A 27,597-nucleotide genomic window follows, 5' to 3' on the forward strand; every position below is an offset into this window, starting at 1 on the left:
AAGTAATTTTTTCTTTGTCAGCTTAGTGATTGGCACAATGTGAGCGTCAGCTCACAGGTAGCATTTGCCATTGGTATATATATCGGCTCCATTTACCAAGTATATGGAGCCAATCCTGTCTTATTTTAGGGATCAGAGCACACACACTGGGGGTCAGCAGTGCCCTACTGTCCAGAGTTAAAATATCAGCAAAACCATTCTCCAAAGTATTGGGGGGCACCATCCATTTTCTCACAGCCATCTATCTATTTCTTTCTTGATTGACCTTCTTAAGAACTGTAGTGACTAAGCATAGTCAGTAACAGGACAGGAATATCCCATATATCCCATGCTGTGTTTTCAATTCTAATGGAAAATAAGTTCTAGTGGAATATCATATGAACTCACAATTTTAGCTATGTGTGGCAAATCAAACAGGTGTAATCTCAACCTATGACAGCGAGTGCCTCATTGGTCATTAAAGTTAAGGAGTAAAGCCGACCTGAATCAGTCCACCTTTATGTTGTTAATCTATCTTTGTTTTTTTGGATCAAAGACATCTAAAAAGTCATTGTTACAGTATCTCATGAATCTAAATTAATTTATTTCCAAACTGTGACTTTAATCAGACCAACATTCACTGAACCACTTATCATTAGCTAATGGTTATCCAAAAAAGGTATGTATGGATTGGTATTTATATAGAGTGACCCCAGCTCTGAAGCAACAGAATCTTGTAGATTATAGAGGGATAGCTAGATGATCCACAAGATTATGTGCATGCAGTAGGGGCGGGTTACAAAAATATATTTTACACACATTAAGGAACACAGAGATGGATCAATGAGTCCATAATCACACAGTGTGGATTTCCAAGGACAGCTGCTCAAGCCGTTAGGACACATCTCTTCGCAATGTGTACATTTTACAACACAGTTAGTTGTTTCCAAGCTATTATAGATCAATACACTATTTGGACAGACCAGACTTAATATTCTTAACAACCAATCCACAATTTAACAGAACACAGGATTAACAACCAAGGATAATTCGTACATACCAGAAATAACTCTTTTTCATTAAAATAGCGGGTTTTCTGTAAATGTCATTTCCTAAACAAATAAGCATATTTCTTTATAGTAATCCCTGAGCTAATAGATACTTTAAACCCTCTCTGAGTTCTTTTAAACATGGTGTCCTGCACTTCAGCCTGCTCTTACACAAAGGAAAACCTCACCAATTGCTTGGGGTATCTTTCCTGATGGCCAACATTGTGAACTTGTACATAGAAAAGTATTCCCCTACCCTTACATAGCACTCATCTGCACTAATCCCCACATAGTCTATGCTACGACTTCCAAGAACATCAAGCCTGGAATGTTGGTTCAAAAATTATCTTTTCAATATATAACAATTCCATATGTATATTGGGAAGCTAGAAATTTGTTTTGGATTCCCAAATGTATGTGACGTACTTAGTCAATATAGGATCTTTCTTAGTAATGAAAGGGGACACCACGGCAAAGATTTGTGTGGACAATTTATCAACATAAGTGTAGAAAGGAATCCCCTTTTGCCCCTATTTGCGTGGTCATTCCCACTTTTTGATAGGTTTTATTGCTGGTACTAGGATTCTGCACTCTGCTGAATGTGTTCTGATGCCAACAAATATGTTGAATTGGTCCCTAGTATGTGGTACATAGTGTTCTCAGGTGTGTAAGTCAAATATCACTAGTGGACTGCAGAACACATTGTGCTACCACTAGAGTAACAGTGTAAAACATGACTGCCGGACTACTGCAAATTTGACCTGTCAGAATAGCCTCTGAGAGGCCTATATTTTCCTTTTAAATATTGATAGGTCACCAGAGTGGTCCTTTACCACCCAATAAGCAGCGTGCATGTAATTTAGAAGTAGGACATTTAAAGGTTCAATGTATAACATGTCCTTTGCCCTAAATGCTAAGTGTGGCAGGGTTAGCACTTCAGTAGGAAAGCATTGGGATATATTATTAAAATTTGCAACGCTTGCAAGATTGGATTAGTGAGAATAACATCCTCTCCCACCTGCAAGCAGGGTTCCATGCTAAAACATCGACCATTGACCAATTACTACGGCTCCAGGTTCTTTACTGGAAGCATGTGGTGATGGAAGGGGGGAGCCTCTACCTGACATTTGTGGACCTCAAATCCGCATTTGACATGGTGGACAGAAACCAACTTTGGAGCATATTAACAGCAATGGGGATTCCACCCTATTTATGTCTGCAATTTAAAAGACTCCACGAAGGAACCTATGCAAAGGTTCGCTATGGCAAATACGGCCAGCTAACAAGAGATTTTCCCATTGAGAAGGGAGTTAGGCAGGGATGCGTACTGGCCCCTACGCTATTCTCCCTTTTTTTAAATGGCCTTGTTGATGACCTAATTAGTGTACAAAACAGTGACGCCCCTAACTTAGCTGGTGGTAAATTTCCTGCACTCATGTTTGCAGATGACACCCTGCTGCTCTCAAAAACATCTATGGGGATGCAGCGGGTGTTAGATCAATTTACCAAATTCTGTAGGGACAGGAATCTGGTAATTAACATAGACAAAACAAAATACATGGTGTTTAATGGTACTGCAACTAATTGCCCTCGTCCGACAATGGATGGACGAGCCCTGGAAAGAGTAAATAATTTCACTTATCTAGGCCTGACCCTAAACGACAAAATGAGTTGGGAAACCCAAATGACTAAGGCTAATTTAACCCTTTCTCAGTCCATGGGGGGTATCCTTAAAGTGCAGAAATCTTGTGTCCATAAGCTAGTCAGTGTACCGCTGGAAATATATAAGGTTCAAACCAGATCATCCACCCTATACGGGGCGGAACTCTGGGGCCACTGCTCAGCAAACGAGATCAGTATAACAGAGAATAAATTTATTAGACAGCTGCTCTCCTTACCAACTAATACCCCCCTAGTTCCTCTAAGGTTGGATATAAATCTGAGGCCTATTGCAGAAGTAATTGCCTCACGCCCGCTTCTCTACTGGCGTAGATTGTGGAGTGTCCCGGAGCTTGAGTGCTATAGAGAAGAATTAAAGATTGTGATGGCACGCCCGGGTGTAGGGAGGATAAAGTGGTTATCTTTTATAAGGGGGCAGGCGTCTAGGATCGGCATGGAGAATCTCTGGTCCAACCCGGAGGACACATGCAAATCCATCTCAAAGAGAACCCTGGCTGAGTCTATAAAACATTATAACTTAGAAGAGGTCCTTCGATCAGCCAGGCCTACCAGTCTCACTGACAGCTTTTTGGATTCCAAGAATGTCTATAGCTTTGAGAAAGAACTAGACATTATAGAACCTGTCTTAGCAAAAAAACTGTTTTTACAGTTCAGATATGGTACACTACCCCTTCACTCTTATACTGATAAATGGAAACTGGGTTTAGCTCGTCCTTGCCCAGGTTGCAATGACCCAAATGAATCTTTAATCCATGTGATCTTGTTTTGTCCTGCTTATTCTGTTATCAGAAAAAAATGGATCATACAGCTATGTGTGAATCGAGGAGTCAGGAATTACATAGACTATTTTAGGATTTTAAAAACTGATACTAATGCACTGATAGTTACTGCTATTGCCAAATTTTTGTTTACGATGTGGTTAATTAGACGAAGACTGATTCGTTTGTAGTAACCTACTTATTGTAAGTAGACTGCTCTGTTTCAGTAACATCTAGTTTTTTATCGTGTTTTAAATTTTGCTACCTCATGTATCTTATTGTCTTACTGCTTTTATCGTCATATTATAAACCGCACGCTAACTGATTTATTGCAAATATTCAAAATGAGATGTAACTGTGTATTAGCTGAGTTGTAAATGTATTCTTTCTATTATCGATGTACTTTTATGGTTCATTAACAAACCGAAATAAAGTTAAAATGATGATGATGATGATTATTAAAATTAAATATTGTTATCTCCAACTAGAAACGAGATATAAAATACATTTTTGGTCCTTTTAATATATTCATTAAAAGCCAAATTCATTGGTATAGTTAGATTGTACCAAATATTTTACAAAGTATATATTTAAAACATCATATTTTACATGTGTGAAGCCCATTTTAATGAGCTTCCAACTGTCACCCAGGAGCTGAATCAGTCATTGATGAGGTGGGAACTTTTTAGTATTTCACAGTATCTGTGTATGAACGTATCAGTTTAAAAATAATTAAATAGAGATCTATAGATCTTACTTTTTGCTACCATTATGCAATCTTTAGATTGAGCCAAGCACCAAAACAAAGCTAACCATTTTCTACAATTCTGATTTTTTTTCCTAGGCTGAGCCTGTAATTCTGGATCTGCGAGACCTTTTTCAGCTTATATATGAATTAAAACAGAGAGAAGAAATTGAGAAAAAGGCACAAAAGGATAAGCAATGCGAACAAGCTGTGTACCAGGTATATAGATGATGACACATCTTTGGTATTTAATCATAAATGGGCATCAGAATCAGAAATTCCTACTTGAACGTTTTAAATCAAAGTATCTGAGTAGTATCCTGGCATGTGGTATTGAGACTGTAGCTGGGAGAAAGGTTTTTACTGACGTTGATACCCTGGTGAATTACATTTTCGGTTGAAGGTTATGTCTGTGTAGGTACTAAAAATTCTCAATTTAAAGAGGCTTCAGTGCAGATGTGGGTCTGCCCTGATAATACCTTAACTACAAAACACAGTTGGCTGTGCATCAGTGTTTCAGTGATTCTTTTGTGTGGAGAAGACTAACCAAATTATGTTGCAGCTGCCTGGATGTTTTAGAGATGTTTCACCTGGTGAGAGGGGAACTTCTGTTTGCAGGTGGATTTGGGTAACTGCCAGGAGTGATAATAACGGTATAGATATCTAACTTGTTTCTAGGGTTAAATATATTTCTGAATATTATTTGGTAGGAAGATAGATTTTGAACTAATTGTTATGTTACAGTAGATTACAGTCCTCTGTATATCGAAACAAGAGAATATGTTTTGTGAAATACATGAATAGCAGTCTTATTTTGGCAAAACTATGAATTCTAAGGGTATAATGGTATGTTGCATTTCTACTCGAAGGTTCTCTATTTCTGTTCTGTCCTTTCATATTTGATCACTCTTATTATGCTTTTGCTGTTTATTTCCTTGCCCTCATTCCTATCTTCTTGGATGTAGACAATTTTGGAAGAAGATGTGGAAGATCCGGTGTACCAGGTAATTTATGCATATGTAGAACACAGAAAAATAGAAATGACTAGGTGCATGCAACAGGAGCTCTCATCACATTCCAGTTTGCCATCCCTCATTGCCCATGTCTTCATTTATGGGAGGTGATTCTAAAACATTTGGTCCATAACCCAATAAACCATAACCATATCAGATTTATGGGAGGTGACAGATGCCTAGGAAAAGGAACAATCATCTATGCAGTGAAATATGTCTAGGAAAAGGAATAATCATCTATGGAGAAATCTACTGCACAAAATGTATTTATGTGAGGGAGATAAATATACATTCAGAAAATAAAATATTTGTAATAAATAACTACTTTGGAAATAAAAGAGTCTGACTTTTTATAGGATATTGTGCCTTAAGTGTATACTTCAGCACAACACTCTGTTTCTGTTGTAAGTTACTGGAAATCTAGTCGGCTGAGTTAATATCGTAGACTTCAACAAATGTTCAAATATATATGTTTGTTCATGTGTCATAAATATTAGGAAAGGCATGTCCATTCACCATTCAAATGTTGTCCCTGTAGGGAGTCATTCAGAACCTTAAAATCCTATTGTTTTCTTTACTGTCAATTTTTCACAACTTGTTAAATTTTTGAAGGCCACCAAACAGTGAGCTGATCATTCAAATACCTGTGGTCCATAACCCAATAAACCATAACCATGACAGAATTTAGAATGTACCAAATAACATACTATAACAATTGCCCCAGTACTGCTTTGTTAACCAAGTGTATATGAGCACTGAATTTAAATAAAAAAACATAAACTTCTAAATGGATTGGTAGTGCTAAATCTGGGATCGCCTCAAGTCATATGTATGTGTCTTTTGATTTTCTCGTTTTGCCTACATACCACCCTGTCCTCACTTGCTCCATCTAGATCTGTTGTGCCTTTGCCCATTCACCTTTTCTCCATTTTAGAACTCTTGTCTCTTTCTCAAGACGCTTTTCCTCCTTTTACTTCATTGTTCCGACTCCTCTATTTTCACTTACCTGCATTGTGTTCCTTCTGTGTGCTGTATGACTTTTAGCTTCCTCTGTCACTTATCTCCCAAGTTGGCTCCGTGCTGCTGCATTTTCCTTCAATTTCTACTCCTATTTCCATTCTACTCATTTTCAAATTTCTACATTTCTGCCATCACACACATTTGTCTTGCTTTTTTCACTGTTGACTACCTGTCTTCCACTTCTATTTGTTTGTCATTGGGATATCCCTCATACCCCTATGAACTCTCCTCCAACCCCCAATGCTTCTGCTAAGGCCTATGCATACTCTCTTTTTAGAGTGGTCCTAGATTTCTGCAGTCCTCAAATACCTTCTCCGTACCCTGTGTTTTCCGGCTGTGTCTTTCTTGTGCCTCTTTATATTGCACAATACTCCCCATACTCTTCCCAAGTTTCAATAATTCCTGGTGTTTTTGTGCCACTTCTTCTGCCCTCAAGTTCTTTGCCTTCTAAACAAAGCTGCCACATTGAATCTCAAAAATGGCTTTCAGCACCATGCTTTCTGCTGTAAATGGCCAGCCTTTCTCCAAGATAGTTTGTATCTTTGGGCAGGTACAAAGAATGCCATTCATGACTGTTACCTTTTTTAAGTGATTATTTGGATATCATTTATGGTTATGCACTGTAGATGTAATGTGCTACAAGAGCTTCAATGAAAAAGGCAATTCCCAGCCTCAATGCTTTCTTGTACTAGGGAAAGAAGTCTGTTATCTGTTTCTGTTGTAAAGAGTTTTACATTAGATGGCTTTATTCACACTAGCCTTGATTTTTCCCACTCTATTTGTAATGTTTTGGCTCTTATTTTGTTTTGGTTTATTCAGTGGAACTTATGACAATAGTCACTCATTCAATAGCATTGCAACGGGCAGCTTTTTGCCTTCCATCAGGGCTTACATTATTTTACTTTAAAACTGTCTTCCTACAAATCTGAATTTAAATAGTTAGATGAGTTTCCTGATTTGCAAGCCTACAATGTATGAATGTTTGGTAGGTGTGAGCTTCAATTACCAACCATGTCAATGAGCAACGTGCAGTTCAAATTATTAAAATAAACATCATCCAAATGTTGCAATGGGAGCATACGTGTTTGGAAAACATGCACTCATTCTATTAACTTTGATATTTTGTGTAATGTGTAAAGTTTTCTCTTAAGCTACAACAAGCATTTATCTATTAAACTGATTTTAATATTTCCCTTAAGTACATTTCAAATTTACAGCTACAACTAGAAACATTGATGCTCTATAAAATGTTTTACTCAATTCTGAATTTGACATTCAAAGAACATTGTCCATTGTACTTTTGTTGTCAACATTAGAAACATTTGCTTAACAAAGCCTATTTTGTTTCTATCCTCATGACTTCTACCTCAAATGTTCATTAGCTCCTGTGCTTACTCACAGTAAATTGCATTTACCAACAACATCTCTTTGGTGCTCGGTAAGTGTTTTTGTAAAGAAAGCGACTGTCAAGCAGCATGACACTTTTCATATCAGAAGTATGAGTAAGTGAAATGGTTCCTGGGCTACCTGTAGGATATCAACAAGAGAATTTGCTTTCCTACACATTAATTCATTTTCATTATTGTCAAAGGTAATCCAGATTTCACATGCTCATTCCAAATTTTATTGCCAAATTAGCACATGCAGTAGAACTAAAGCTATATGATCTTGAAATCATTCCAGAATGTTTCATCTGTGTCTTTATCAGGGCACTTAGATGTTAGCAACATAATATATTAGAAACCTATGTAATTAGCTCACATAAAGAACGTAAGAAAAGGAACATATATATGAATTTTATTCATCAATGCAACTGGACAGTCAATTAAATGACTATATACTCAATGACCTGGTTGGATCTTGATGTCACAGTGCACCCTGTGTTAGCGTTAACAGATGACGATTTCAGGCTCTGCTGTTAATCAGGCTATGCTGCATTAGGACATCTTAAATTTCTGCAAGTCTGTCTGTGCTCTCACTTCTTATTTGCTGATTAAACTATAAACTATAAATCTGAAATTCAGAACTTATCTTTTCTTTCCTTTCCTTTTTTCTGTGTCCTTTCCCTCTGGCTGCTGATGTAACAGTACATTGTGTTTGAGGCTGGACATGAACCAATTCGTGATCCTGATTCTGAAGAAAGCATTTACCAGGTACATAGTTGTAACAGTTGTTAGCACATGATGATGGTAAATTCATGTGAAGTGAAGGTTTTATTTAGAGATGTAACCTGAAATGTGGTATAGACATCTGCTGCTGAACAAAACAGAGCTGCATTACTTCAACTACTGCTATAAAGTTCTACATTCAGCATTGCATATTTTGCCATTTTCAATCTATCAAAGATTTGTACAGGCAACCATCTTTTAGAAAACACCCATCTGCTGATCAGCTTGTTCAATGGACTAAAACTTTGCAGTTCTTTAAAGTACTGGATAGTTCTTCTGTTGCCCAATCTTTGTGCACTGTTACGTGCTATACACTAACTCTATAGGTGCCTGCATGCAGTGATATTAAAGTTCATAAATAGATACTATTCTATCGGTGTTACATTACCATTAAGTAATATAAACCATATTTTAAACAAATATTAACTTAAGTCAACCCTGATTACGGTTTGAACATAGCGCATATGCTATTCCCTTAAAATTTGAATTTTTTCAAGATACAAGTGCTAAGAACTAGATTAAGGTCTTTTCTCATCGCTTACCAACATTTGAGAGGAATAGAATATTCTCAATTTAAAACATTATTCATGTGCATGTTTAGGGCCGCCAAATGGATCTATATGAAATTAAAGAGCTATTAGAATTTGAGTGAAGTTTTTGATGTATAATGCATACCAAATAAAACAAATGGAGATGCATGTGCTGCCGATGAGTATGCAATTATAGTGTTTTAAGTGTCTATGAATAACATTTATTTAATGTGGGATTTAGCAGAAAATGTTCTCCTTTAAAGTTAAGTGCTTTAATTATGTTGGTTTCATCCTTTGGTCTACAATAGAACATATTACATTAAATGCTTTTGATCTTTTCTCATATTGATCAAGATATACTGAGTAGTTCATGGATATATATATATATATATATATATATATATATATATATATATATATATATATATATATATATATATATATATATATATATATATATATGGAAATTATTATTATTAATTTTGGAAAATATGTACTGTTTACCTGCCCCCTTTATTTATCTGTCTACCCTGCCTAAGCCAGATTAGTCAGCACATGTTCAGTATTCCCCTTAGTGTTCCTATTACATAAATATATCAATTACTCAGCATTACTGAACACTTTTTAAAGTTATTATTACAAATATTTGTAAATTACAATAAAAAAGAGGTTTTCAAAATAAATCCTCCCACATTAAAAGTTGATTCCCTTCTGCTATTTGAAGTCTATTTCAATTACATATCAAAAACCTGGATTATCAACCTTCTTTCCAAAATTAGAAAGACCCTCATCTATAGCTATTCACATTAGTTTTATGCAATATTTAATAATCAAAGCACTCTCCCGTTTCGTAGTTCATTTGCTTAACAGATTTTATGAAATCTCTATAAATTTGAATCCATTTTCTTTAAATTGTCACCATTTGATTCCATCAATTGGTCAAATGTGCATAATTAGACTTGACCTATTCGAGGAGGCGTCATAAAACAAAATGAGTCACCAACTATATTTCAAAGTTACCTTCGAAATGGAAACTTGGCTTCATATTTCAGCGGAACAAACTGTAGCACTATTTTTACACTAATTGATGAAACATACTAAGTGCTCTCTGGATCCTCTGGATGCGTTTGTATGTCTCTTTAAATAGGATACACATATTTTTATATGTATTTTTCTACTAATTAGGATTCTTGAAAGAACATTGTGAGTGATTACAACTGAAACAAAACCTTTGTGAAACTATTTGTGATAAAAGGATGACGGAAACCAGTGTGGTCCTAACATCATCCATGACAAAGGAATGTTTAATCAACTGAGCTATTAGAATGTGATCACTGTTGAAAATGCATATATTTGTACTTCTAAAAGACACATGAATTGAGTTATCCGTCTTTCTTTCATACTAGATGTTTCATTACAAAGAATCTCTCTGCCACTTTCCCCCAACCTCATGTTCTTCCTGTTTACCAAAACTCCTGATTAATTCTTTCATCATCTATCATATTACTTGCGTTGGCTGTGGTACCCAAAGGACCACCAGACTTGCCTATTAATATTTCTGTTTACATAGTGTGTCCATGTACTTTTTCTCTGTTTGTAAACTTTTGAGCTCTGATGCAGTTGACAACTATGGGCAGAGATGGATATTCTTAGAAACCTCTAGCACAATGTACTCCCTTCCACATACAAGGAATAACAGTAGGCCGTATCTCATATTTCAGATTCATATAATATAAACAGATTGGTTACTCAGTTGTTGTTTCGCACATCTTCACCACTGACCTTAAATGGGCTCCCCTGTTTTGAATAAGTAGTTATGCCATAAAGGATGGAATGTTTGCTCATAGAAGTGTTCATAGGTTTTTAATAATATATGAGAAAATGTATTTTATTTATGTTTAGAAATGAAAATGTTGTTGTCCCATGCCTTTGAGTTTGTGTAAATTGACAACTGTATTTGAACTCGGCTACGCAAATAATCATATATTTCTTGATTTCTTTAATTCTCAAATAAGATTTTTGACTTTTATTTGTTTTGTCCCTATTTTACATTTATGTGATCATGGAAATTAAATTTCGGGATAGCTAAAGTGTTTTTTGCCATCTTGTTATATTTCATGGACTTTCCCATCACTGATGTAAGATATTTAGGGCATTCTATGGCACAGATAATGGAGCTTTATCAATTACATTTTTAAATATAGATAAGAGTCAAATGTACATCTACTTGAAAAATAATAGAGAGATAAATATGCACTGCTTTCCACGGTGTGTCTGTCTATCATTGGAAGAAGGCATCATAATTTGACTGGATTGAAGAAATTTTATGTTCCGGCTCCCAGGAACCACTTGAATGTGTTCCCATTCATCTGACTTATGTGTTCTCATTCATCTGACTTGCATGCTTACCTTTGTCCCTAAACATCAGAGGAAATGAAAATAAGATAATTAAAATTCTAGAATTCTGAGGATTATATGTGATTCAGTTCTACCATTCACAAACCAAAGAATTCATTTTGCTATTGTCTGTCTAAAACTGTCAGAGTTCAGGAAAAACCATCTTATTGCGGAAATCAAATATCAACTCAGATTAAAAGGGACCCTTGTGATAGTGTGACTAGGCTACTGCACTATAAATGAGATAGGCCTAGGATAGGATATACCCAGTTGAATTGCTACAAGACTGTGCCTAACCATGTAGCAGTTCAACGGGTATATCCTATTCTGGATGCACTCGTCTTGATTCCAAGGAGCTCAGGTATTAAATTTATTCATCTAGTAACCCGACGTGTTCCTGGATGGAAGATTCAGGCTGTTTGCAAAATTAGGCTTTTAAATACATCATCAGCTTGAACAATGACTGTCCGGTATGCATTTGGTCCATCAAAGGGCACAGAGAAGCCAAAGTATTAAGGCAGATCTGGAAGCCCGTGGCTTCAGACCTATTTCTGAGAGCTGGCAGAAACCACATTAATTTCAGAAAATTTATTAAAATTGAACTCTTCATAATTGAGTGATGCAGACGATCTGCTACAATATATACAGGTTACTTCTAGTTAGAGACATTTGAACCAGTCAGTGACTTTTGCATATAGCACAGTTTTCCCTATCAAAGTGAAATGGGCCTAATTTCACTCTGCTGTGCAGAACATTACTCTCTAATGAAGAAATACATTTGTTTTAGACCTCATGTGACACTGTAAATCAAGGCTGAAAATCCTTCTTCTTTTCCTGGCTTACCAAGTGTGGGTAAATTCTAGTAATGGTTCAATTGAATTACAATAATTTGATAAACACTGGGCTCCACAAGACTCTCCCTGGACTGAAATCCTGACAGACAGTAAGTTTCTGAACATATAACAACATGGGGGCTAATTACAATGGTTGGGAGACAGCCACCAACAGGCTATCGGTGGCGGTCTCTCCATCATAACAAGCTTTAGCACCTGCCATATTATGATAGCGGGCAGAAGTGTGGCGGTCATAAAAACCTACCACCATGCATCTGACAGGCTCCTTGAGCCCATCAGTGCGACGGAGGAGCTTGTAGTCCCTAAAATACTGGTGGTCCCTACCAGGCACTACGGTAGGGATTACAATGTCCCTTTCCGTCAGCCATTTCATGGCAGGTTACCTGCCATGAAAAGGCTGGTGGAACGGAATATTGGAGAGTCGTAGCAGGTCCCCCTTCCGCCCTAGCCCTTTGTTGTGGGGCACCTATGTTTCCCCTTACATATCCCTGTACCACGTGGCAGGCACTGCATGGTTTTTACTTTGCGGTGGGTGTCGCAGCCAGCAGCACCCGCCACAATATAAAATATAGGCATTGCAACCGCCTTGGTGGTGACGGCATTTAAATGCCTACTATGGGACCACCGACAGCATGTCAGGTGGTCCCAATCCCCGATACTATGGCGGATGGACTGAAGTCAGCCCAATAGTCATGAGACAACAGCCCTGAAATCATTACACTATTTTATGATGGAGGTAATGAGCACATTAAAATCTATCTGTAGTATGTTTAATGCAACTGGATCAAATGCCCAGGTTTCCTTTAAAAGTTGGTACCTTGCCAGAAATTTGCAGGCATTTTTTTATCTGGCCCAACAATAATTCAAGTCACAAACACAGAGATGCAGGTCTCCAGGGGTCAAGAAGCCCACACTCTTGATTCTTTGACCCACATTTTCATGGTAGGATCTCGCTATTTGTGCTCTGGGAAATGGCTGACATTTCTGCTGTGCAGAGTAGCCATGACTTGAAGGCACTTATGTCAATGAGGGCAGCTGAGAAATCCCTCCAAAGTGACTATTACCTACACCCATCTGGAATTTTCCCCCTAATCATTTTTATTATATCCAGGTTTATTATTGCTCTGAGCAATAGTTCTTATGTGAACAGAAGATGAAGTGTGACTCTGCAAAATACTCATGTCATTAAATAATTTTCCATAATGCATTCAGTAGTTGATCCCAAATTTCCTCGTTCATATCTGTTTATACCAAGTGTAGAATATTTGCACATAAATATGCTATTTAAAAATCAGAAAAATACCATATACCAACACCTCTGTGGATTAGACTATTACACTTGAGGAGGAATTTACTCATTTGAAGAAATGTGTTGAGAATGTATGGCTCACTCCCACCACATTGTATCTTATCCCTAGATATGATATAGCCTACTAATAGATGATACAGTAAATTGATAATGTTTGAGCCACTCAATGAAACTGTCCTACCCACTAATGCAAAACGAAATTACAGGAAGTAGCCATATCTTCTGGAAGTGCTAATGACAATTTCTTATCAATTATTAAAGCTAGTTTAACAAAAAATTGTCTCTCTCTGAGTGACATTTTGATCATTATGACAGTGCTGCCCTTCAGCCTGTGCTATGTGAGGTGTGGACAACTCTATGCTGCCAATTACAGTGATTGTATCTACATGCACAACAATACCAAAATGCCTAAGTTCAACTCTGTATGTCACAACGTTACAGTCAATGTTAAGAACTAGTGTCAAGATTAATTATGCGATGAGGGTGTTCACTTTATAAATGTGTGAAATTCATCATGATAATGGGATAATCTATATCCCCCTTATCTTCTTTTCTCTCCCTAGCATTAATTTATTTCTTCAGAATCTACTTCAGTCACTCTTTCTTGAGACATAACATGATTGGTTACTTTAGATCTGTGAGCGAATCCCAAGTTTACCAAAGGTTCATATGAAGTGAGGTCTTCTGAAATCCACTTGCAGATAGCTGCGGCTTGCTTTACAGTAAAGGTCAGAGAAAGCCATATGTTTCCAGTGTCAGATTTGCAACCACTAGAGGCAATCCATTTTTTCATAGCTTTTATGTCCTTCATATGTTGCAAAACTTATCCTTACAGGGTGACTAATTAAGGGCATAACTACAGTGACGCCATTAAACAAATAGATAAATTATATTTAAATTGAATTATTACACATAGTCCATAATTTGAATTGCATTTTTATTGCTGTGCAAATGGGATCTAAAATGTGTAGGTGTAAAAAGTTCTGAATAGCAATTACGGCTCAGTAAATGAATTGCTTAATTTGCCCTCATACAGGTTCCCACCAGTCAAAAGAAAGAAGGCGTTTATGATGTGCCAAAAAGTCAACCTGTAAGTGTACGTATGCTTTCTATTTCTTTGTGCAGTAGACATACATCTTCATGAGATGATGCATGAGATGATATGCTGTTACAACACTATATTTATGGTAAGTACAACTTACCACCAAAACAATTTCATTTACAAAAAAGCGATAGCTTGCTTCATATTTAGTGCATATACCTGTTTTTAATGGAAGAGTATGCATCACAAATGGTGCTCCCAATGTTTTCTTTATATTTCTCTTGAAACAATTGATCAGTACACGTGGAATTTAAAATATACAGTAAATCACAAGTGCTCAAAAAGTATGAACAAAACCACTATGGGAAAAGTTAATGAAAATGTGGTAAGCCTATGGTGAGAATCTTCCCAATGATGTGAACCAAGATATTCAAGTTAGTGATTGAATGGAACCAAAGGTGAAGTTAACAATATTTAAAGGATCAATACTGAGCATTGGAATGTAAATAAAATATGAATGATTTTTAGGACAATGTTGAGGAACTTGAAGCAGGTATTAACGTTGGAAACTTAGAACAGCTGTACACTCACGTAATGTTACTGTTAAAGGCGGCAGTATAAGTATTAATGGTTTGGAAGGGTAGAGACGATTGCTGTCATTCATGATTACATTTGAAGCAGTAAAAGGAAAAAGTCCTGAGAATATGAACTTATATTGTCTGAATTGAGAGAAAGTGTTAGCTGTCTGGCATTTAAGAGGTGAACGAGGGAGAACTTGATTCTCAATGTATTTGGCTATAGTAGAAAGTATAAGCATCAAAAGGACCCTGGAGTGCTCTCATGGATCAATAGGAAAGGATTACAACAAATATGGATCATCTCATCCATCTGTGCTTGACAGCCCAACTCGGGATGGAGTAAAATTGATAATGGAAGAGATTGAAGTGAAATATTAAGACGTGAGTTAATGAATCTGTAATTCTGATTGTCAGAATATTACTTCTGCCTCTGGACCAAAATTCACTTTATCGAGAATGACTCTGCAACCTTTCCATTAGTTGCTACCCCCATTGCCCTTACATCCAACACCTCCTCTATCACAACCCTCTTTTGCTTTACAGATGGGTTGTCACTTTGTAGACATACATATAACAGAAATGCTCACTCTCTGAGAGTATAAAATATGGGTCATTGTCAATGTGTAATAGGGACCTGTGTGCCATATTTTGAAAATGCTCTAACCACATACATTGGTTTCAGCACATTCAGTTAACCAAGCCTGGTATAAAGAACACTTTTTAAGTTATTTACTAATGCACTTTGCCATTGTGTTATGTGTAAATATTTGAATGTATCACCCAACAAAGGGTTTGCAATTGGCAAAACCAATCTTATATCTAAAATTGAGTGGTGATATAAAATTATCCAGGCTCATCAAGTTATTGTTTGTCAATGTATGAAATGGTTTGGAAGCCTTTTATTATGTTGCCGAAGCAGTAGAGCTTTGTACTTTATTGTGAGAGATTTATAAAAAAAAATGTATGCTCATGTTCCAAGCTCAAAAAAATGATGGACTTAGTTTATTCTCTTTCTAATTCTAAATGCACATAAGGAATAAGGCTCTGAGTTTAGAAGGGGTGGTTTTGCAACATGATAAAGTAATATCTTCAGGATGCATGAAAGACCCACATCATCTATTTTAGGGATCATGTTATTCCACCCCTTTAGTTCTGTGCCTATTCCTTACCTTTTAGCGAAGCCATTTTTTCTTAAGGTCACGCCTGAAGTCAGCCTTTGAATGTAAGGCTGCCATTGCATATCCCCTTCAAACAAATGCCACTGAGGTGCAGCATCACAAATTGACTTCCACCTACACTGAATTCTCAAGGAGGGTTTAGAAAAGACATTTGAAAAGGAACACCATTGTATGGATTCTTTTCAAAGTGGAATTTAAGACTTTCATAAAGTTGTATAGCAAATCAAATAATGTTTCAGCTTTTTAATGTGAAAATGTCTTTTGTGGCATGTAGTTGTTCTCGACTTCTTTCATCTTTAGTGGTGCAGCTCTGCTGTAAGCATTTAGAGTGCATAGTTCCAGGTGAGGTTTTGCTAAATTGGCTCTTTTCTGCCATACTTTTTGCATTGCAAGAAAAAAACACGTTTCTGTTCCTATCCCTGCACCAAAGAAACATCTTTCAGTCTTTTCAAAAGATTTCAGCCTGGGTCAGGGGTTCTTCTTTTATGTACAGTGATTGAACCTTCAACACTAATCAGATTTTATGTGTGTTTCAAATACTCCTTTTTTCATTTAACATTATTTTGGTTGGTCTTTCAGGGGTACAGTTGCTTAAGTGCACAGTTACACATTACATTCATTTTCTATTTGTCAAGTGAATGTGTTGCCTTGGCCCTCAATTGAGTGTTTTTTAAATGCAAGCTAGAGTGGAAATAAATTAATTAATGTCCTGAATTAAGACGTTAGGATATGTTTCATGCTGCACAAACAACACCATAAGTTCAAGTGTTCACTTGTACTATTCGCCCAGTTAACATGAACACACACACATATGTTCTGTATATATATATAACTATATATATAACTATACATACCTATATATATATAAATATATATATATATATATATATATATATATATATATATATATATATATATATATAAAACTATATATATATTTTTTTTTTCTGCCCCAACCTTTCACCAGCTCCTTGCACTCCTGTGCGGGTGCTTTTCGCGGGTGGTGCACCCGCAAATATAACTGTTCCAAACTTTGTGCAATCACTCCTACACAAAGAAAGCACTCACGGTGGCGAGTCCAAGGATTTTATTCAGGCATGTTTCGGCTAACGCCTTTATCGATGGTAACATGGTGCGCCTGAAACGGATGTTTTTTATGTCAATTTCAATTTACATTGACACTGAGAAAAGACTACACCGCCTTTCCTGGCAGACATCTTGTAATGTAATGCTTTTGCCGGACATTTCATAGTGTGAAATCAACTTCGGTACACATTTGTCAACAAAATTCATTGGAAACGGCATGATAACTCAATAGAATCACAATTGTTATTATTTTAAACAGTCCGTTATTTTTTGACAAAAACCTGTCATTCTGGCTGGTGGGAGGAGCAGGTGGCCTGGGCAGTAGATAAGAGCGAATGGACTGATAAGGTTGTGGCTTGGTACAGATATATTGATGATCTTTTCTTAATATGGAGAGTGACAGCAGAAATGGTGGAGGAATATGTTCGAGTACTAAATAGCAATAACTTGAACCTTGAATTCAGTGCTGAAATAAGTGGTAGCTCAGTAAACTTCCTGGATTTGGAAGTTACTGTTATTGACAATAACATTTGCACCAAACTGTATCGAAATCCCACAGCGGGTAATTCTATTTTACATGCCCGGTGTGGGCATCCTCGCAAGCTCATTAACAGCATCACTTATGGGGAATTACTACGTATAAAAAGGAATAACAGCAGAGAAATAGACTTTCAGAGATATGCAGGAGAATGCATTGGAAGGTTTCGTGCTACAGGGTATGGAGAATTGACTTTGGATGGAGCTATGAAACGAGTCAATGTCCTATCTAAAGAGAAACTTCTAGAGGAGAAGGTGAGAAAAAGAGATAACAAAGGGGGTTTTCGGATGATAACCACCTTTTCGCAAGACTCAGGCACATTACGGACCATTAATCAAAGACATTGGAGTCTTTTGAAAATGGATCCAGTGATTGGAATGAACATTCCAAATCGGCCGCTGTTGACATTTCAAAAAGCAAGGGCCCTCCGATACACCCTAACCAGCAGTTTCATGAAAAAAGGTACACCGAAAATGTTTGACAAGGAAATAAAGGGGTTTTATCCCTGTGGGAAATGCAAGGCCTGCACAGGTAGTAAAAGAGTCCTGACCTATCAGGTACCAGGGGTCAAAAAAACAAAATGCATTAGCAAATTTGTTACCTGCAGTACCCCTTATACGGTGTATTGTCTTGTGTGCCCTTGCGGGCTCAAGTACATTGGAATTACTATCCATCAGACCAAGGTGCCTGTCCGTGAGCACGCAATGGCTATTAATAATGGGGATATGACATATCCAGTTGCACGCCATTTTAAAGCACAACATAATGGCGACAGATCCCTTCTAACCTTCTTTGCCTTGGATCATGTACCAGTAAAACCGAGAGGGGGGATAGGGTGAGTAGTCTCAGGAGACTAGAGTCAAGGTACATTATTGATCTTCAAACGAAAGTACCAAGCGGCCTTAATTCCCATGAGGATCTTGCTGTACATTTAGGGGAGTAACTGTGTATTCCATGGCCATGGGAGCAGTATTATTCTGTATTAAGATTGGTTTTTGAGATGTGATGAAGCTTCTATGTGAAATTTTGAAATCTTGCTATTTTAAACAGGGTTAATTGTAGTAATGTGGTGGGTAGGAAAATGTTGCAGAAGTTCATGAGATATGACGGGTACACTGAGATGCAATTGAGAGATAAGGAGATGTAATGATTGCGAGAAGGGCCCATTTAGGGCTTTATTTAGGACAAAACATGTGATGTTTTGTTTAAATGGTATTATGAATGGTACACAAGCCCATCTGTGGGTAAAATGACAGTTTTTTCAAAAAATAACAGACTGTTAAAATAATAACAATTGTGATTCTATTGAGTTATCACGCCGTTTCCAATGATTTTTGTTCATTACAAGATATCCGCCAAGAAAGGCGGTGTTGTCTTTTCTCAGTGTCAATGTAAATTGTAATTGACATAAAAAACGGCCATTTCAGGCGCGCCATGTTACCATGGACCATGGAGCATATATATATATATATAAAACTAACCACTGGCAGTCATCACTTGGTAGTTATAGTTGGGCCAGCTATGCCATAGGAAATGTGTTTTGTTTGTGTTGCTTATAACTTTGTTCCCAAATTTCCACAAAACTTACCAAAAGGGTGCTACTTTTTGATTAATTTGTGAAGCAAAAGTTTCAGGGTGCTCCATGGTCAATTGCAATAATAAAGGGGAGGGGACCACATCTCCGGGGTTGAAATTAGTGTACATAGGGGCTCCATGGGCCTACTCGCCTTTATTATTGCTAGAAAATTGACAAAAACAGTGCAAAAATTGCTGCGATCCCGGAGGACTCCTGTGGGATTGAAAAAAGGGTGGGGGGCCATTGTTCTCCACCCCGAGTTACTAAAGGATCCAGGGCACACAGGGCCACAATGCCTGAAAATGGGGACATGGGGCCATGCAGCTCTCCTCCCCAAACCATTAAAGGCCCCAGGGAGCCCACCCCTAATTCCAGTTACTTTAAGTAAGGGGGGGCTACATGGCACCCCTCCCTGAGCCATAAATAGCCCCGGGGACTCCAGCCCCCCGGGGGTAGAAGGGTTCACATGTTATTGGGACAAATCAGTTTCTCTGTCTGAACCCATGTGAGCAGAGAAACCTTTGTTTGCTCCAGCTTTGTGGGAGCATTTTTTAATCTCCGACCAAGTGGAGAGTACATGTGCTATGACACTATAACTCTGTAAATAACTATAACTGCAGAATTTCTATGTATTTTGTATGAATGAAATGTGAGCCTAACTATAATCTCCCTGTATCCTTTGTTTTTTCAGTGAATTTCTAAGAGTTTTTAATTGTATTCACTAACTATAACCCCATGATACCTTTGGTTTTGTCAGTGTATTTCTAAGGTTTTTTAAATTCTATTTCTTAATTATAACTTCCGTGTAGCCTCTGGCATTTTCAGTGAATTTAAAATTTTTATAAACAATTATTTCCTAGCTGTAAACTGTTGAGGTTTACTTTCTGTGAAATGAGTATCGTGCCAGAATGAATCCTGCCCTGCGTATTTATCCAAGATGAGGCCACCGATTTGTGCAACATCTCTACCGTACTGGAGCACTTTTAACTGGCTAACCTGTTGGGTCAATGTATAGTGCATCTCCTACACTACAGATGTGTAAAGAACACAGAGGAAATGTCTCCAGTTTCCTTGTGTGTCTGTAACTGTGCTAATGTGATTGTTGCTTGTGCGTCTTCAACAGATACCTTTATAAGGTGGAACTGCAGAGAAAACACACTTGATTTGTACTTTACAGAAGTACATGCTTCTTTGTTTGGTGGAGAAGCAATTGTATTGTATTGCACTTGTATTCCTAGGCATCAAGAACCCTTTTCCAAAATCGTCGGGAAAAGCACTGTGAGGCCTTTAAGTAAGCTGTCTATCATCCTGAGAAAAGGACAGGAAGATGCTGCATACCGCTATTGCCTAAGGGGTGGAGCCAAATGGGCAGGTTTTCTAGGCAAGTTAACATACTTCTAGTTTTTGGATGTTAGGAAAAGTATCTCTGGTCTCAGCAGAAGATGACAAGAAAGAATGCCCCTTGGTCACAGACACTACTTGAAATATTGCACTTGAGAAAAGCAAGGATGCAAACACCTTCATCACGGATTACAGATAGCTTTTCAGGCTGGAAATGCAAATAAAACACACTTGCATGATTTGTACTTTACAGAAGTAAGTGCTTCTTATTTTACTATGGGGAGGTTGCAGCACGGCCCTCCTCCCCTGGCAGATTTCAGCCACGAGGTCCCCATCCCCCAGGGCACAGCTATGTCACCTGGTTGCTCCTAGGCAGTGCTTAGTTTGTAAAACATTAACTGCCAGATTCATGAAAGGGCCGTTTTGTGAGTCTTTAATAGCGATTCATAAGGAATCGCTATTAAGGACTTGCAAAACGGGATTCATGTAGGAATTGCTAAATAAATTGCGATTCCTACACATTCCTTATTTGCGATTAGCTAATTGCTAATCGCAAATAAGGAATAACTCCCCATTCATTCCTATGGGCCTTTAGGTCCATAGGAATGAATGGGGAGTTATTCCTTATTTGCGATTAGCAATTAGCTAATCGCAAATAGGGAAGCGATTTCAAGGGTGCCAGGGGTGTCCAAAGGACACCCTGTAGCACCCCTGAAATGCAACATTACACAGGTGATGCGCACACACATGTCCAAAGGACATGTGTGTGTGTAACATGCAAAAGAAAAAAATGCACTAAAGTGCTTTTATCTATTTTTTCGCTATTTACCACGAAGTCAGACTTCGTGGTAAATAGCGCCCAAAAATATAGCGAATTCGCAATTTAAAATTGGTTGATGAATTGCATTTAAGGAATCTCTAATAGAGATTCCTTAAATGCAATTCCTCGCACAATAGCGAATTCTATAATAGCGATTATTGCATTTGGGATGATGAATCCCAAATGCAATAATTGCGCTCGCAAAGGGCCAGATTCTCAGAATCTGGCCCTTTGCGAGCCGATTTTCGTTTCATGAATCTGGCCGTAAGTGCCAGGGCCCTTCTCAGAAGGTCCCTGCAGTCTGCACCACACATTGCCCCTCCCAGCACTGCCAATGACAGTGCCAACATAACACAAACCGTCGCACTATTACAAGTGTGACAAGTCAGACAATTTCAGGCCATGCAAAGCTATAATAATGGCATGAAAGCCTACTTGTATTCATTTTCAATTTGATTTGACTTGATAAACACTGTTGTTGTGCTCATCTCAGACTGCTCCACCATGTGGCAGACTGATAGCAGATCCAGCGCTGACAATTAAGTGCCGGTGCCGAGCACTGGAAACCTCAGTCTCAAATTAAGCCTTGCCCAGGGCACCCAATGTGCAATGGGACTGCGGGGAGCCTCAAAGCCCATGTGGTCCCCGCTTGCTCCCCACCTCCTGCGGGAGCCGGCAGTGCTCTGACATGCAGGTGACTGCTGAAAGGCAGATCCCTGTCTGTTAGAGCAATATTTTGATTTGTTTCCCTGCAGATCATTTGCAAGCAGGGAAACAGGTAAAAACTCAGCTTTGTGCAAGCGAGAGCTGTTTGACAGCTCCAGCTTGCAGAAAGTGGAGCAATGTTTGCTTTTGCAAAAGCAAACAGCTACCTCCCGAGGGTGGGCACCCCTGGAGGCAGCAGGGGCCGGCCCTGCGTGGTGGTGGTCCCCAGGGCCATCCATGGCTCCACAAGGGTGGGCCAAACAACCCCCCTCCATTGTAGTATATATCCCCGGGGAGGTGGAGGTCCCCGAGACAGCGGAGACAGCATGTGGCCCCATATTATTTTCAAAAAATTGCTCCGGGGAAGTGGCGTCCTTGGTGCTGCCAGGCCGCGTGGGCTCCTGTACTCATTTTTGGGTTAGCCCTGGAAGATCACGGTCCCAGGCGCCGCCACATTCCTTTTATTTTTAGCCCAGGAGAGGTGACGGTCTGGGGCACAGGCGGCCCCATGCCCCAGATTGGCCCACCTGCATACATTCTTTTAATGCCCCAGGGAGGTGATGGTCCCCAGGGCTGCTGGGGACATGCAGGCACCCTTCATTGGTGGTAAACACAGTTTTAATATAACATCAAATGCAAAATAACTATTGCTACAGTCAGGGTGCTAGGAGCACTGACATCACCCATGGATTCTGGTGCACAGGTCAGGAATGATTGAAGCTTACTGCCAATGTTACCTTTCTCGCTGTCCCCATGCCTGTGTCTTGTTCTGCCTCCATACTGCATTTTTCCCCTGTTTCCTCAACCCACTGCCTTTCACACTCTTGTCACCATGTTACCACAATCACGATGTACAGTTTTAAAGTGTTAACATGTACAAAAAATTCATCATGCATGTGCCGTATTTCAATAGAGAACTTTGGGTGTTTCTCTACACCTCAGGCCTGCCAGCATTTTGTAATGCTCTACTTTGCCTCAAAGAAGACATGAACTCCTGAGAGCTTTCCTTCCCTTAATACATTTCTCACAGCAGGATAATGTCAGCATGAAGAAATGGTCACCTAGGGTCTGGAGAGCTGCAGGCAGGCAGAACTGCAGCAGGTGACCAGGCTATTAGGTCTTCACATGATGCTGAGAGTGTCAGGGGAGGATACAGAGTGGACACGTATGACGTCAATCTCTCCTCTGACACTTGGCACTTGTGGCAGAGGTCCCACATTCATGGCGGGGAGTCTGCAATGGGTAACTGCAGTACAGAGGTCCCGGTATGACTGCACGGCCTCCACCACAGGCACAGAGACCCTTTGTGAATCGCCCCCTCAATCTTTTCTTCATTGCCTGCCTCCAGTCTGCAGTGCTGCATGCTAAAGCCACCTGACCTTGACCTGCGCCAGCCTATCTACCATCCATAACAAACACCATGCCACTAAGTCCTTGTGGTTGGTGGCGGGAAATAGTCTCTGATTTCAGCACCTTAGCTAAGCTTTTCACACACCCAAAATGAAAAAAGATACTGCCCCAGCACTTGGCATCATGCACTTTGGTCTAATGTCAATAGTAGTAAGTGCTCCTATGGTCGGCACAGTCCTGTCCAAGATAATATGTTCTTCGAAAATCCGGAATGCATCGTGGGGAGAGGCGGCAGAATAAAAATGATAACACTTTAACAAAACAGGTGTCCAGTGTGCTTGTGCTAGGTGTGTGATGCGTTGTGAAGATTATTATGAAAAAAGGAGGGGTACACCTCAGCAAAGCAGGACATATGCAGACTTTCCATATGCAGCTGGTTAATCAGACACACCATATGCTGCCCAGGTCTTTGCTTTGGCTAATTATTATTTTAGTTTTGTTAATACAAGTCATCTGAAACAGCTCCTATTGTGTACCGTTTTGTTAAATAACAAGTTCAGTAAGTAACCCAAGTCTGGTGACTTCTTAGCCTGGCATTACTGACGGAGCACTCGGAATTTCTACATATGTTTTAGATATCTGGCTAATCATCCTTACAAGTACTCAATCAGCCACTCGTCGATCTGGGCACTTACTCATCCCTCCGTCCAGTCATTCATCCATTCATCTATCTTTAAAACTGGTCTGTCTGCCATCCTTCTATTCTCCAATGCACTCCCTCCTGTATGCACTTATTGACTCGTTATGACTTCATCCACTCAGTCATTCACAGAACCACTCACACAAACTGAACATTCGTTGAATCAGCAGTGTCATTCTAACAAAAGGCAGGCTTTGGGCGTTTTTAATGCTACCTAAAATTGAGTGTTTTTTGTTATATTAACTTCATTACGTTTTGAACATTTATTTCTGGATAGCCTTCGTTAATGTTCTTTTTGGTTGCTTAATATTTTGAGTTACAGTTGTTTACAATGGTTCCTCTAACAACCATGGCTTTCACTTTGGAAATTGTGATGCAAGGGGCCACCCTTCTTCTGATTAAAGGTCAGGAAAGACCTTGACCCATCCGTTGGTTGGTGACCTACGAAGACAAAGGTGATGTTCTGTAAAGATTTTGTAAGAAGTTTGAGGTGAAAAGACTAACAGAGAGTAAAAATATATCCGCAAGAAAAGGAACAAAGGTGTGCGTTCTGCTGAGTTCGAGTTACACATTTAGTCAGACAATAGTTATACATCTTGTAAATACAGCACAGCGGTGCTGTGGAAAAGCAGTCTCGTGAACTTCCTTTCTGCCAACCAGAAATTGTAAAAATAAAAATCACATTGCTGGAAGGAGCGACCCTTTGAAGCGATAGATTGTATCAGGAGGGCAGGTGGGGAACCAATTTCAGCATCACGTTTTGAGAAAACGACCATTTGATGGATTATGCCGTTTAACCGTCGACCTTACATTTGTAGGAAGCACTGACTATGGCAGGGGAAATTGTAGGTTTTCTTTTTTCCCATTTCATCTTGTTAAATTAATATGAACCTGTGGGGGAAGCAACTGAGGAAAAGTGGACAGATAACTGAATCTGATATAAAAGGGGAAGGCAATAATTGAGAGAATTAAACTCCAATGCAAATAACTCCTTTCTGGGACTTTGTTAAGAATGACATCATTTTACGTCACGAGGCATTACATCATGATACTGTAGTCTAAACAAGCGCAAAAGGAGTGGTAACCAACTTAACTAAGTCCATGTTAATGTGAACACTATCCTCACTAACCCCTCCTCTACCCTGCAGTTCCTGTGTCCGATTTGAGCCACTCGCAAAGTATTACATTCAAATCTAACCTACTTTAATCATCAATTGCGAGATAACGGACAATCCAACCTATTCTCAACATCATGATCATTTCCTCATATGCCAAATTATACTTGAACAGATTTTTGTTCTTGTGGATAGAATAAACTGCGCATAATTTGCTATTTGTATTCCAAAATGGGGACAGACATAATAGAACACTACCACAATGCAATATCCCGATACCTCAGAAGCAGGGGGTGATCGGCTCAGCTCGCTGGTGGTGGGGTTGTTCACTAAGGGGGGAGGTGGAAGCCAAGGGCTGTAGGGGTTGGAATGCTCTCCATGCAGGGTGTAATACAGCCTGCATGGAGAAGAGGGGGTAGTGCGCATGTCAATTGGGTAGCTCGGGACTGCCGACCAAACAATCTCTGCGCACAGGAGTGCTCTACAACCCCCTTGTAGCTCCCCCCTGCCCCCACATGCACTGCTACAGCAGGCGAAAAAAATAAAATGCTAATAACATTCATTTTTTATCATTTTTTTTCTTCTCCTGACAGTGGGGCGACGCAGAGGGGCTCAGACGCACCAATAGATCACAACGATGACAGACAAGTGGTATACAAATGGCAGTATCATAACATAACAGCCATTCCTTAATTTCGAGCCGTTGTTTGCAGGTCGGCGCACCCACACATATGTTAGAGGGATGTCCCTTATTTGTGCTTATAAGACTTTAACCTGGTGCAAGAATGAGAAAAAGAGGAGAAGGGGAAAAAGGAGGAAGAACAAAGGGAAAAACAGTGACAAAGGTAGAAAGCAGGGAAGAAGATGAACCGCAAGAGTGAGATAAAATTCCATCTACCTGGGATTACCTGCAGGATTAATAAGCCGCTTGCAGATTGTTCAGAATCAAGTGGCCCGACTCATTTATAAACAGCCTAAATGGCGCTCAGCAAGACCACTGCTGGCCGATCTCCACTGGCTTCCTATTGCCCAATGGGTTGTATTTAAGGCTGGCTGTGTGGCTTTCAAAGCCCTTCATGCAAAAAGCCCCAGGTTTATTAACAGCATGATCGTGAAGTATGAGCCTACCCGAAATCTCCGATCAGCCCATCTTTATTACTTACCATTTCAAATGGAAGCGACAAGGGGGTTGTCGCTTCGCTCATCTTGCCCCAAAAGCCTGGAATGCCCTTTCTTTGACAATCCGAAGCTGTGATAATTTCATGGTGTGCAGGAAAGCTTTAAAGACCTGGCTGTTTAGGCAAGCATCTGTATAGGTTATTCGCCAGCAATTACCCTTACTAATATCGCCATGAAACCCTTGGGTGCCCGTGCGCTTTAGAAGTTGTTATTAACATAACATAACATAACAAAGCATAGAAGGGTATGGTGCTGGATGAAAGAGGCAATAAGTGTAATCAAGTCTACACAGCCTTGGTATTTGGCAGTCCTGACATTTGGACATTGTGCACCACCACTTATTAATTTCCAAATTGAGACCGAATAACAAAGTACACACAAAGTGAGCTGACTCTAGTTCCTTCATAATGTGATGTATTATTACCTCATTCAAACACCCATCTTGTGTCAACCTCTGAAGAAGGAAAGACTAAGTAAATCATACCAGATTTACATTTTTGACATGCGCACATCTTTGGGTGGTGCTCAGCACAGTGAGAAGTGTTACTAGGCACCAGCACTACTGCATCCTATCCAAAGGCAATCACACCATAGATCCCTTCGCCACAGTGTATTCTATTCCCATATTCCCACCACTATGAATGGTCAGCACCTTTGGGACCTTCCCATGTCATTGGCAAATTAAATTATTTGATGTTTCCTCCTGAAGCAAAGATAGATTCTGACGGCTGTTTTCACTGCGGTTCACTTAGAGGCCTTCAGATTCTTGGACGCCATCCCAGACTCTGTCCCTCTCATTGATCAAAAACATTCTTCATCACTACTTGTGCTTCAGCCTTGTTTCTTAACTCAGTTTGCCAGTCCTTGAAATGTACTATAGTTTTTTG

At 39.1% G+C, this 27,597-nt stretch overlaps 1 protein-coding gene across 7 annotated transcripts in view; it reads left to right on the forward strand.

Annotated features, from left to right (window-relative positions):
* Nucleotides 1-27,597, forward strand: part of DAB1 (DAB adaptor protein 1) — a 964,054-nt gene that overhangs the window by 817,023 nt on the left and 119,434 nt on the right. For 4 of the 7 annotated variants that reach the window (XM_078670038.1, XM_078670055.1, XM_078670019.1 and 1 more), the window contains exons 6-7: nt 4,311-4,430; nt 14,539-14,598. In XM_078670038.1, the coding sequence (XP_078526164.1) occupies nt 4,311-4,430; nt 14,539-14,598 (180 nt within the window). Of the gene's footprint in view, nt 1-4,310; nt 4,431-5,176; nt 5,216-8,331; nt 8,398-14,538; nt 14,599-27,597 lie in introns of all 7 variants that reach the window. The other 3 variants (XM_078670000.1, XM_078670009.1, XM_078670047.1) reach the window with 3 other exon arrangements.

This window comes from Lissotriton helveticus, chromosome 1_2 (assembly GCF_964261635.1).
Source record: "Lissotriton helveticus chromosome 1_2, aLisHel1.1, whole genome shotgun sequence".
NCBI classification, from domain to species: Eukaryota; Metazoa; Chordata; class Amphibia; order Caudata; family Salamandridae; genus Lissotriton; species Lissotriton helveticus.